Source organism: Tympanuchus pallidicinctus, unplaced genomic scaffold, assembly GCF_026119805.1.
Source record: "Tympanuchus pallidicinctus isolate F22 unplaced genomic scaffold, pur_lepc_1.0 scaffold22, whole genome shotgun sequence".
Taxonomy (NCBI): Eukaryota; Metazoa; Chordata; class Aves; order Galliformes; family Phasianidae; genus Tympanuchus; species Tympanuchus pallidicinctus.
In genome coordinates this window covers 37,958,178-37,971,657 of record NW_026294739.1, presented here as the reverse complement: position 1 = coordinate 37,971,657, position 13,480 = coordinate 37,958,178, and the positions used below count along the sequence as shown (strand labels likewise).

At 40.2% G+C, this 13,480-nt stretch overlaps 1 protein-coding gene across 11 annotated transcripts in view; it reads right to left on the bottom strand.

The window, feature by feature from the left end:
• Nucleotides 1–13,480, bottom strand: part of CHD9 (chromodomain helicase DNA binding protein 9) — an 83,396-nt gene that overhangs the window by 43,699 nt on the left and 26,217 nt on the right. For 8 of the 11 annotated variants that reach the window (XM_052685211.1, XM_052685209.1, XM_052685213.1 and 5 more), the window contains exon 5: nt 1,953–2,290. In XM_052685211.1, coding sequence (XP_052541171.1) covers nt 1,953–2,290 — 338 coding nt within the window. Of the gene's footprint in view, nt 1–1,952; nt 2,291–3,108; nt 3,330–3,461; nt 3,797–13,480 lie in introns of those variants that run through there. The other 3 variants (XM_052685218.1, XM_052685217.1, XM_052685220.1) reach the window with 3 other exon arrangements.

Below are 13,480 nucleotides of genomic sequence, written 5' to 3'. Positions count from 1 at the left end.
CTAAGCAGTTGATATGTTATTTTTAAAATGCATGCATTATATAAGATATAAAATAGAGTTAACATAACGTAACACCACATGAAAGTACTCATATAAAAAAAATGCACGTGGGTGTCCAGAAACAATATACTTTGTTGGACAGCTGTGCATCTATGTAACTCCTGTACAATTTGTAATAAGTAGCTCCAGAAGACTCGCTTCACAGTTCTCTAACAGATTCTGAGTATTGACTCTTCATCTGCCTGTCCCACACTGTTTACTTGATCACACTTCCTGACAGGATATTACTGGGGCTTTAGGCAGTTGGGATGGTAAATAATGGGGATGCAAACCTTCACAGCTTGTGGCCAAGTTACCTAAAGTTGACGTAAATAGGAGGCTGTCTACCAGCTTCAGATCAAGCGCAAGCATCCCTGTTAAAAACATTTTGACAAATGTCTACCTGTCATTTGATATTGCTGTGTGACAACTAGAAAACGGATGCAAATTGATGTGCACAGCTAAGCATTTCATGAAGACGAAACTGAATGCTGAACTGTTACTCGCAGGGAAGAGTTGATTTGACTATTCTGATTAAAAAATATTACTGGAATTATGTAGCATATCAAAAGGATTATTTTTCAGCAGCTTCTGTTAATTATTTGGATGAACAGCTACAAAGCATACTTAGGGCAACACACGCCAAGGTTCCAGAAAACGACACTAGCCAACAGTAGTGTGTAAGCTTTCTGATTAGAACAACCCACAAAATGTCTGCTATACAACACGAATAAATAAGAAAGCAACTTTGGGAGTATATATCCCAAACTCAACTTTAGAAGAGATGGGGTATGGGGAATCGAGGAGGAATTGTGATGAAATGCTCAGGTGCATAAGCAGCATTCATTTGCAAATCCATAAGCAAACAGAAAAATTAAGGCCAGTAAAGTTCTGGTTAAAATCATGTAACATTTAGAACAGTAACCTTTATAATATCGGACTAATTCTCAAGGAAGTAGTTTATTTGGAGCATACAAGAATAGTATCACACTAGGAATAAAAGCAGAAATGCAGAGAAACGGGCTGATTAAAAGAGCATTCGTTTATGCTGTCTAAACATGAAATATGCATACAAGGCATTTAAATCTAGCCAGATATGCCAGTTCCTATTTCTGTTGTCACTGGAAGGGCAAAGGATTTCAAAACAGAACTGAACCATAGCTGAGGTTTCTGTTTCAAGTCCTGACTGACGAGCTTCATGTCGGAAATCACATTATTTCCTTTAAAAGTATCCTGGAGAACTAGGTTAGCTCTGCAGTCAGAAGTGTGCCAGGTATGGAATTCCTTGCAGCTCTCTGACATCTAACATGTTTCTTGGAGGCTTCTTACCCCCAGAGTATGAGCCCACCTCGATACAGCTGAGTCTGCTGTATCCTGAATCTTTAACAGGACACTCTAAATTTATACTACTAAAGAACACAAAATACTTAAAATACAAATATGCATTGTATTTTTGATACAGCACGCAATATCTGTAAGAACATTCATCTGCTAGCAAGTTCATTAAACTTCCAGTTTCATCCTATGCAGTTTACCATACATCGAAAATATAAGCCAGAATTGACAAACACAGCATTTATATTATCAGATAAACTTAATCTGGAGTCAGAACAGATGACAACACCAGATGAAAGATAATTTGGTGCTGTCTATGCTTCAAAGAAAGTATAAAGTAATGCTGGCATAAATTTAAAATACAGAAGCCATTCCTTTCAAAGGACAGCTTTAAAATGATTTCAGCTGAAGAGAAAACAAAGCACTCTTGTTCCTGAACAAGAAAGTCCACACATGGACTTCATTAGGAGGAATTCTATGTAGGCAGTAAATGAGAACATTATCAGTAAGCAGTTTGCACTTTTATCACAGATTTGAGAAATCTGAAGAGAAGTAAGAAGACATTTAAACCTACTTACCCAATTTTTGTTTTCTCTTTAGTTTTGGATGAGGAACCAGTTTTTGGCTTTTTGCTTTCCTTGTCCTTGGGTTTCGATTTAACTTTTCTACCTTTCTTTTCCTCTTTTCCTTCAGCTGAAACACTGGGGAAGTTTTCTGGACTCATTACTCGTGGGATGTTTCTCTCTCCTCTCTCTTTTGCTTTTGCAATCGCTTCAGATATTATGCGATTTGCCTTCTCTTGTTTACTTTCAGAGTCTGCTTTTTTCCTCTGCTTCTTTTCAGACATTGCCCTCACCTGGGTATTCTGTGACTTGGTATGTGATCCTGAACCATCAGTCTTCTTGGAGGAAGGAGGCTGCGGCAAGAGACAAAAAGTAAACAAAAAACCCTTATTTTAAGATACTAAATATTTCTTAGAAGAAAAAGTGCAAGCTTTTTAAATCCGGGATTAAACTTGCAGAGATGCATACAGACACAACAAAGAAGGAATTCTGCTTTTACCACAGAATGGCGTGGGTTTCAGAATAAGTACATCAATTGTTGACTTTAAACAACCAGTCTATGTCCTAAAATTAGTTTTAAAAAAATCTTCCCCTAATTCTGTGAGCATTCTTTCCTTCTCTGTAGTTCCTCACACCGATCCATAGCCTTTCAAGCATTCCCATACATTTGATGCACATCTCCAACATCCCCAGAAAATATTCTCCTCATAAAATCGGAACAAACCAAGACCTCCCCAAAGTAAGAGCATTAGCATCTCTTCTTTGGTAAGACACCGGGGCACAAATCCCTCAGAGCAAGCATCATATCCACAAGGCTTAAGCGGTGCTAAACAGAATCATTAGAACAGAATCAAGATTTAAAAAGCAATCCAAAACCAAGCCTACACTGCTCTCCCTGATAAAAGGATCAGAAAGCAGTATTTTTATTACGACCAACATAGCGCCAGTATCTGAGTTAGAAAATGTACGTCCTGTTTTGATTTTCAGGCTTTTCAGTGCTATTTCTCCAATGCGGGGCTGTTTACACGCAAGTGCAATGCCCCAACCACCAGGCTCTTCACAGACCAGAAGACATGTTTTTGCTTTCTTCCCCTCCCCCTCCAAGGAATGGAAAGAATTTCCTATTCAAACAGACAAAAACCGGCAGATAACACTTATGTTACATTCTCACCCGTAAAGGCGCCTCTGACTACAGCACGAAGAAAAGCCACCAGGAATTTCCAAACACATTTCCAGGCTGAATCCAGTGCACTTCACTGGATCCATTTTCTACCCGCGCCTCATCAAAGGCAGAGAGCGGTGCTGCGGCAGGGAGGGAGGCCGGCGCGGGATCACTGAAATGCCACCTCAAGGCCTACAAGCTCTAACAAATAACCATGGCTCGAGCAAACAGCAACAAGCTCAAGATGGCGATGCAGCACGGCTCCCGCCGCAGCAGCCAGTAATAAGGAAGGTTATTCAATCCCATTAGCCTTTTAGCCCAAAGAACCCCTCCTCCTCCCACTCATTCAGGCTTTCACTTACCCTTCCTCTTGGCCTCTTCACTGAAGACATTTTTGGCGTCAGACAAAGGCTTGCCCTCTGCTTTTTCAGCACCCCAGGCAGTGCTCAAGAGAAAAGCATTGAAAGAAGATTGCTAAATGGCCTATTTAGCAAGCTGCAGCCAAGATATGCACAACCCTCCACAAACGCACATTGTGATTTATCAACATATTCCTCCCTTGGTGAGCACACAGCCGCTGATCGCCCGGCGCAGGTAGGGCAGAGCCTGCCCGCCGCCCCTCCAGAGCAGGATTTCCAACACAGCTGTAAGCAGATAGCCAGATTCCAACAAAGCACAGAAAGAAATGAATGCACAAAGCATCAAAATGCATCAGCATGAATATTAGAGATGTCGTTAAAAATACTGACTCCTTCTGCGGAAGTAGGCCAGCAGATGGTGCTACCAGTTATTATTCCATTAGGTTCTGCAATTTAACCCCCAAAGGACTGCTCTTCCCTACATGTGGTATCGGGATTAACTCTTCCTCTTCCATCTCCTGCTGTAAAACTGCAAATACTATTTTCTCTTAAGCTGAAAACTGTGGGAACTGCGTATTCCTGTGGCCAAGGCTTCCCTGCAACATGACGAGTCTCGCATCGAGATGGAGAGGCTGCAACACAGGCATTAAAACCTTGGGCTGTGGCCTCAAACATGTTTTGTCCTGCAATATATCTTTTACTTTTTTCTTTCTGCAATTGAATTCTGTACTCCAAACAAGCAACAGCAATTACGTAAGTGTCCTTTTGCAGAATTCACAACTTTTTTCAGAACAAGGAGGAAACCCATACCCTGCTTTTCCCCCTCCCCCCTCTGCCCAGACCATCACACACCTTGTGATGAAGGCCTGCTCGATCACACAGGACACGGCCAGGTGATAATCTCTGCCTAATAAAAGATGCTATTCTAATAGACTCGGTAAGTTTTCGTTCTATTCTTGTCAACATATCAAAGAGAAGCAAGCAGCTGGTATGTTTTTCTGATTTTTTTTTTTAAAGTCATTAGAAAAATAAGAAACTTTGACATCATTGCTATTCCCTGTCAGCATCCTTGCTTTTCTTGGAAGCCCATTTAAGAAGAATCAGGAAATAGACTAGGATATGACTTCTCTTAGGATTTTGGGACTGTTAAAGAATATGTCTTGATTCGGATTTCACTTCTTCAGCCTTGTATCAAGATGAACTTCATTGTTCAGTGGTACAGATACATGGGATTCATTTTTTTAGTTCTCAGTGTCATTACCTTCAAGTGTATTTCTGCAAACATGCAGCTTAGCTACAAGGACAACTATTAAATTTTCATTTTAGTTTTTAGAACTGTAGCAAAGACACTTTGATGTTATGGTTATCCAACCTATAACAGAAATTGCAGTCATTTATCTCTCAGGGTTACAATTTCATAGCTTAGCAAAATGCTAAATAATGTACTATTTTAGCATTCTGAGATCAGCTAAATAAAATTAAGGAAGTTTCCTAATGCACTCTCAGTATAATTTCATCTTTCAGCCACCAGCTACTGAAGCTGGTAACATCAGAGGATTTTAAACATACACTGAAACCTTCCTGAACCATTCTGGGACTGAGAAAAACAAACAAACAAAAGTGCCAAATTAATTAGTGGGTAATAATGGCAATGGTAGCTTTTTGGCAATTTTCTGAAGTAATCCTCCTAAACATTTAGTTGCCTTAAAAAGAAGTTTCTTATGACATACCTACTCAAAGCTGCCCCCCACATTACTCCTCACCAGCTTCTATTACCTCCCTCATGTAGAACTGGGAGCATGCTGGTCGAGGTGACTGGCTGTTTTAACCTGGAGGCTGACCCACTACTTCTTGGGCCATACTATAGCTTCTATATTAAGTTACATGTTCTGCACACCAGCAACACTAAGCTGTTTGTTAGAAAACTGAAAACATATTCTTTCAGTTTTGCTACGAACATTTCTACCATATGAGAATAACATCCATGAAGACGGAGGATGACACCAGCCAGCTATCACAAGCTAAATAAAGCTGTAATGAAACCTGCATCAGGGAAGTCACCACTGTCACACACACAAACAAAATCACAAAGCAACACAATTGTTTTGAGATTACAAGAACCAGAAATACCCTTGCTTTACAAAGAACAGTATCTGCATGTACCTGGCAATCAAAGCAACGTAAGGATCTAATTCTGCAGGGGTCTTTTATTCTGAGTATTGATTAAATCTTTAAAAAAAGTACAGTCATAAACAAACAGCTATAAATTACCATGTACACTGGAAACAAATCCCCAAAAGCTGCACAATGTACAACACAAAGGGCGAAGTCTTCTGCCAAGCAAAAAACCCTCCCATAACTGAGAAGGGACACAAATCAGACACCCCCAGGTGCACATCTTTTTGCCAGCAGCGTACAAACCTATTCCATCCATCAGCACTGAGAGGAATTTTTAACTGAAGAAGATGTAGGAGAAAGTGGAAAGGAAAGCCCCAAGGCAGTCACGCATTTACAAAATGAGCATTTTATTTGTAAAAACAAGCTTCTAGTTTTCATGGTCGCGAAGATGGTCATCCAAATACAGCTGAACACCAAATAATGCAATGATTCAGAACAGCTCCAGGTATCTTCTGGCTGCTAACAGCTTCAGCAAACAGCAGCCAGTGGCACTACTGGGGCTCAGTTAGCTGCCCGCTCTATGCTGAGTCCTGTGGGCAGCAGGAAGTGTCAAGAACCACAGCTCTGTATCAGGTTCACGCTGCTGCCACCCACAAAAGCCATTAGGAGCAGCACATATGGGCTGTGCTGCTGTTCACACTGAAGGGCTATCCTTAAGGGATATTAAGGGTGGAACAAGTAAGACAACAGCTGTAGACTTCACCACACGTGCCTCACATTCACAGGAGATGGTGAGCACCACTATTCAAAGTACATAAGCAGCATTCAAAGACTCGAACACAGTTTTAAGAGGTAGAAGGTACATTACACATCAGATTGGTATCTTAATTAAACGAACGTCAAAACAATCAGGTTACTGGACAATATCCAGAGAGGAAGTCATTGATCATCCCATTTCCTACCAGTACTCTGCTGAAGGCGTTCTGCAGAAAGGTATTTCTGCAACACCTGCATGGCATCTGCAAGACAGGCACTCCACTTGCCTAAAAGTACTTCCCTCAGCAAGGGGAAACCACTGCCAGGAATGCTTACAATCAGTTTTCTTCTTTTCCTTTGAAAACCTAAACACGCTTCAAATTTGTCCTACAACATTAAGTAGTTTTTCCACATCCCCTGTGTATCAACTTCAAAGGAAGCCCTAGGAAGAAAATGTTTTTAACATACAAGTAGTTTCCATCTCCTAGGAAATCCTCCCAGATCCTGCCTTACCTGCTCCATGAACAAAACATTTCTTCTGCTTTTGCCAGAACCCATGGCCATTCACGCTAGAGCAGGACTGCTTTCAACTCTGTCCGTGCACAGTCTTTATGGTCAAGTGTCTTTATTGACTTGCATCCATTCTCTATATCCTCTGAGGACCTGCAATGCCTTTCCCTGGTATTTTAGTGTATCATGCATTCCTGAGTTAATTATATTCCACATATTTATATTTTTTTAAAAGGCTCTCACTCATGCATATGCTCATCGAAATACCAGCTAAGAATTAAATAATGATCCTACCTATTGTAGAAAACAGAAAAGCTAAGCTTTACACTTGCAGTGCCTCTGAAGATTCTTTTATTTATAGTAGTAGGAGGCATCAGCAGGAAGACATGACCACTAAGTACTTTGTGTCCTGAGTGAGAACACAGTTTTTGCTCATCTACCAGGACCTGAGGCAGAACAAGATGACCTTGACATCCAACCATGCTGAAAGCAGCTAAAATTAGCCACCTGGAAACCTGATCCTCTTGCACTGCCACTCCATCACCTCTGTCCATGTTAATTCATAAACAAGGAATCCCTTTGTGCATGTCAAGTCGCTGAAATAATATCAATATCCCAGCTACACCACAAATGCAGGAATCACCTAAATGATGATCAGTATTGTGCTTCTGCCCAAATCAGATTGTCATTTATTTTCACACTGTGATCACATCAGAATTTGAAAACTGCAAATGCTTTAAGCTATCATACTTCCCTTCAGAATTTTTATTCAAGCTTTTCACAGAATAGCCCGGATTGGAAGGGACCTCAAGGATCATGAATCCCCAACCCCCTGCCACATGCAGAACTACCAACCTCCCCATTTAATACTACACCAGGCTACCCAGGGCCCCATCCAACCTCCAGGGATGGAGCATCCACAACCTCCCTGGGCAGCCTGTTCCAGCACCTCGCCACGCTACAGTAAAGAGCTTCCCCCTAACATCCAACCTAAATCTTCCCTCCCTCAACATAAAACAATGTCCCCTTGTCCTGCTGTTATCTACACTTTCAAAGAGTTGAACTCTTAAGAGTTCAAAGAGTTGACTTCTAAGTCTCTTCTTCAGCAGTTGCCCCATACTACCTACCAAGCAAAGAGCACTGTCCATGGGGTTTTAAGATTTTCCTTTCTTTTGGGAGGTATATATTACGAACAACTGTGGGGAACAATTCAGAAATGAACCATTCTAAGCTGCGGTTCTTGCAATATACTGATAATATTACTCATTCTTCTCTTTCTTATTATTGTCATTAATAAATATCTATTTCAGGGACACAAAATTAAGAAATAGACACTTGAAATCTACAAATAGATAAAAGAGCAGGAAAAAAATTACCTTGGTTGTCTCCTTTATTTGTTACATTGATAAACAAGTGTCAGTGCAGCTGTTTAATCTGTGTTTAACAGTCACCTCAGAATGTAACTTTTGTTACCGTAGTCCATAAGTTAAACCACGTTTACCTCAAGGCTTCAACCAAATATTACATTTATGTGGATGACAGCACAAAATATAAAAAGACAACCAGCTGTCCCAGAGCCCTTGCTGCTTTTCCACATGAAGAACCAGCAACACTGAGTACTTGTACTGACCTTAGCCCAAAACTCTGCGCACTTTTGCACGTTGGGTATCCCACAGGAAGTACTGCTACACTTGACACGAAACAAAGCTATTGAAGAAAACGCAATGATCACATCCAAGTCAGTTGGAGTTGTGGATGCACAACAGATTTGAATTACCAGGGTTCGGATCAGCTGTAGAGTCATTCCACACCGCTGCAGATCTTGAAAGCCTCTACTGCCTACCCTGGATCCGTGATCCAGAAGTTTCAGCTTTATTTCCAAAAACACACAAAATCCAGCAAAAAAAAAAGCACCAATACCTGTGGTACTTTTCTACAGTTCTGAATGATTTTACTTGCCAACATTTAAGTAACTCCAAAGCCAAACAAACAAGAAATCAAACCCAACCATCTAACAAACCAACATTTGACTTAATACTCTACAAAACAAGTCAGGTAAACACACAAGATATTTCACAAAGTACTTATGGACAAGAAAAGAACACAGTTCTGATTTGAAGTGACTGGTCATCAGAGTTCAAAAACCCCAAACAAAACCCTATATTGATCCACTGAAATCTCAGAACAAAGGCAGTCTTAGAATGTACATGTAAAAGTTATCCTCTACTGGTAAACCTGCTTTTACAATCGGAAAACTTCTGTTTAACAGGTCAAGAAGTTCAGACAGCTTCTATAACCGTCCCTAGTGGGATGCTGCAAAGCTTCTTTTCTGAAGGCCTCTTGAACTCCAAAGAAATAACAACACTAACTGAAACAGCACTAATTTTCAGTCTTTCACTGCTGAACAGACATCAGTTGAAGTAGTCTTTCACAGTGCTAGAACTTGATCAATAACAATATTGGAGCCAAGTGGGATAAGCTGTTTATTTTGCTTTGTTCTGTAGGAAACTTGGTATTCTCTCATTTGGCTTATTTTTGCTTTATGTTTTAAGTACAAAGTAAAGAGACTCTTTGAAGGGATACCCAATGTAAATGTAAAGTACAACTAGGGATGTAATTAATAATTTGTACTGCACTTCAGGACATATGCTTTTCTGTAGACAAAAATACTAAGATATGTCTTTCCTGAACTCCTCAGATTTCAAAAGCAAGAAAACTTACTAAGCCTGTTCTCCCTTAGAAAAATGCCAAAATAAGACTAAGATGGCACTACCTCCTAACGTTTCTAATACTGAAAACAAAACCACAACATAAAATAGAAGCAAACAACAGGAAATCTCAATACAACTTATCCGAAGATTAAGTGATAAATATTCAAATATTTATTATAAAAGTACACAAACAATCACCACCAAAATAGAAACACAAGCAAAGCAAGTTGTCCTACTGCAAAATGATTCGGTATTCTATCTTCCTGCATTGTGAGCACAGGGTCTCTGGAAAATCTAACACATAGTAACAAAATGTAGCAAGTAAAACTTACTGTTGGCAACATTTTCTATTCCTGCTACTATGTGCTGAATTTTAAAAGAGCACACTGAGAGCAACACGGATAAGGCGAGCAGAAAAATGCCGTTATCACTACTGTGGACCACATCCAATCACAGCAGCTTTAAGTCATCAACAAGCTTGCTTCTACAGCTCCTCAATCTGAAGCATCCCTACAGCAACCAGAACCAGCACAGAGACACAGTGTGAAACTTCAGATGGCAGCGCAGAGTAGCAGTCCATTCCTCTGCTACCATCACCCAATGGGATGCTTCACAACTGCACACGTAAGACATCCTCATGTGCTTACAGTCAGGGATAACTTAGCTAAGTATAACATGATACGTAGCTAAGTTTGTCCACTACAACTTCATCATATCCCACTGGCTATCCCAAGGCAATACATTATTAATACCTTCACCCAGCTGGCCTGTTTGCCATGTTGCTCAGTCCAGACCAACAGGAAGATACACTGAACGCCCTCCGCAACTGACAGAATGAGGAATGCTTTTGCCCCTTATTAAGGCAGCTTTGATAATCACACCATCCTTTGACTACAGACTTAAAAGAAATATTTAGCTTTAAAACACACAGCTAAGCTCTCAGGTTACAGTTATGCATGCATATTAAACTTCAAGTGACAGCTGCTCAATTTTTATCTGGCTTGCCGCAAAAAAAGCAAGGCGGCACAACTGCGTCAGACAAGTTGGCACATCTATGCTTCCAACTTCCCCACAATTTCTAAGTCATTGATTTACTTCAGATAAATTAGAAGAACAGGCATCTCAGAAATGCCCCTTCCAATGCCATGAAGTAGACAGTAGAGATCTCAGTGGGGGAAATGAAATACAACCTCCTTCCTTCTTAGGCCTCCAAGAATCCAAGACTGCTACAACCACTGTGGCCACCAGCTGCAAAATCCACCACTTGGACACCAAATCATCACATACTCATTCTTTCATTTTATCCTCCCACAAAAGAAATCCTAAACTTCCTCCAGCTAAAGCAGGAGCCTCTCTAGCTCCCTCTGTTGCCTCGTAACATCCCGGCACAACCATGCCAAAGAACCATGGAAACCCTACTGTAATCCATATTTCTTCAGAAGGTATTTGATACGAGTGACCAAAATACCCATCCTTCACACCTATTTTTATTCTAGCTTTAGTGTCACATGGCATTCAATTTTCTATTTTCCCTGTACTACAGGATTATTTTAAGCACAATATTGTACTGAACTATGATTGAAAGGGAAATTTTTGATGTACAAATTAGAATGCATTCATTTTGAAGGTTTAAGGAAATTGTATATTCACAGAAACTCAGGGTTTATCATCTTCCCTTTTTCAAAGAAGTTTAATATAGCACATTTATAATTTAGAGTAACATATCCTGAAAAGCCTCTAATTACTGTACTTCTGATTTCTCAAACCTGTTTCAATTCTATGTCTAACAAAAACAAAACAAAAGACTGCTGTAGTTAGCTTTCTAACCATCAACTTCACAAACTACTGCTTTCTACTTTTTTTTCTTTTGATGTGCTCAAACTTCCATCCTAAAAGAAAGACAAATCTGCAAGTTCAGTTGTCTGAAGTCAAGAAGAATTCACACGCTCAGATTTAAGTACAGAAACAAATCCGATACGATGGTCTAAAACATCAGCTTTTCACTGACAAGAAGCAAGGCAGCCTCTAATGGGAAAGATTCTTTCAGAAACTGCCTGTCTGGAAGGGAACAAGCTCTGCAGTAATACAGCAGCTTACTTGAAGGCCTTATGAGTCACAAGAGGAAGCTAGCTAAGCATTTGCATTTTTCCAAAACTGCAAGAATGATCAAAAAGCAAAGTGAAGGTCTGAACAAAAATCTTAGCTTGTTTTTGCTTGGAGACCCAGAGAACCAGTGGTATTCTGTAATCAGAAACCACATTTATTAATTCCATCTGTAATCAGAAATAGGGAAAAATTCATACTTGAAATTAAATATGCTCCATTTATAATAAGGACATGAGAAAGAGATGCTGCACACAGAACATACTGAACGCGTTAAGTTTTACTCTCTACCAAAAGCTTGATCCCTTTTTAAGCATAATTTTCACAACAGCTCAGACAAGCTATCACTGACCTACTGGAACTGTTCCCATCTTCAGCTCAGTATACAAACGTATGCAGTGAGGCTGTATCCAGTAGATGCAGGCTGGTTATTTAACAGCCCAACTTCCAGGTGCACCAGATACAAGAGCAGCATCCCCACCCATGCGTCCAACAGAACAGCAGTACTGGCCCATCATATCTGAGTGCCCTCATCCTCCAGACAGCGCAGTAATAGTATCCATGTCAATGACCTGATACCCAAATGGACACCAGCCACGATGCATACTGTGAAACAAACACCATGAAAACTCAGACAATATTGCTCGATCATTACAGCTACCTGCACTTGACTACATACATTATAGATCACCCCTCTTTTGCACGTATAAAACTTCCTCACATAAAAAGCTGCAGAGAGAAGCAGGAAGAAAGCTGCATAGACTCAAAAGAGTTGAACATGTGAGACAGCGTTCATCTGACTAATTCACTGCACACCCAGCCTTTTTCCCAACATAAGTACTACTCAGATTTACAGCCCTGAGTTTCTATATTACTTCAAAAGTATTCAGGTTTTGGCCACTGTTTACTTTCCAAAGTATTAAATCAAGATATTTTGTTTATTTTTACATTATTATTTTTTTAAATACAAGAGAAAGAACCCTTTAAAAAAAGTTGACTTTAATGTAAAATTACCAAGATTTTACTGCAAAATCCTGCAGAAGTTGCTACCTGTTGGCTCACATCCTAAACTGCCTCCACGTTTCTGCACTTTTTATCCATGTGAAGTTCACTACTGTCACAACTTCCTCATACTCTCCACCAAACTCTCAAGCTTCTCTTCTGCCCCAGATTGAAGCCTGCAACTCCTTCAGCCACAGCATCCAGGAAGGACTGCAAGATGCTGAGCCATCTGTGGGCCAGTTTGGTGCACCCTGCTCCTTCCAGGCAGCTGCTTCATCACAAGGGAGGAAAGCTATGGGCAAACAGGCAAGAACAGTGCACAACTAGCACCGACCTGCCCACCTCTGGGCTCTGCACCTCCCTGCAATTACCCACAGAAAGCAATAAGGCAAGCTGGGCCAGGTCAGAGAAACGACAACAGACTCAACCAAACACAGACACAGGTTCTCTTCTATAACTTCTTCTAGCAGCATAATTTATCAACTTCCATTGAAATTTCTGTAAATTCACAACTGTAAATTTCACTTTTGAAATTGTGAAGTGAAGCAGCTTATTCGAAGTATGAATGCTGCTGGAACAGAGCGCTGTGACTGGCTGCAGCCTTGGGCAATGCCTGCCAATGATTCTATGATATAAGCACTCTCTTTACAAAAAAAAAAAAAAAAAAAAAAAAAAAAAAAAAAAGAACCAAAAAGTTAAAAACCAGCATGTATTCTCACTGCTGATGGCAAAACAATGAAGTGCTACAAAAGAAGACAACAGATGTGAAAGAGCTATGTTTCCATTAATAGGAAGATAATAACCATCTTTAAATCAAAATAA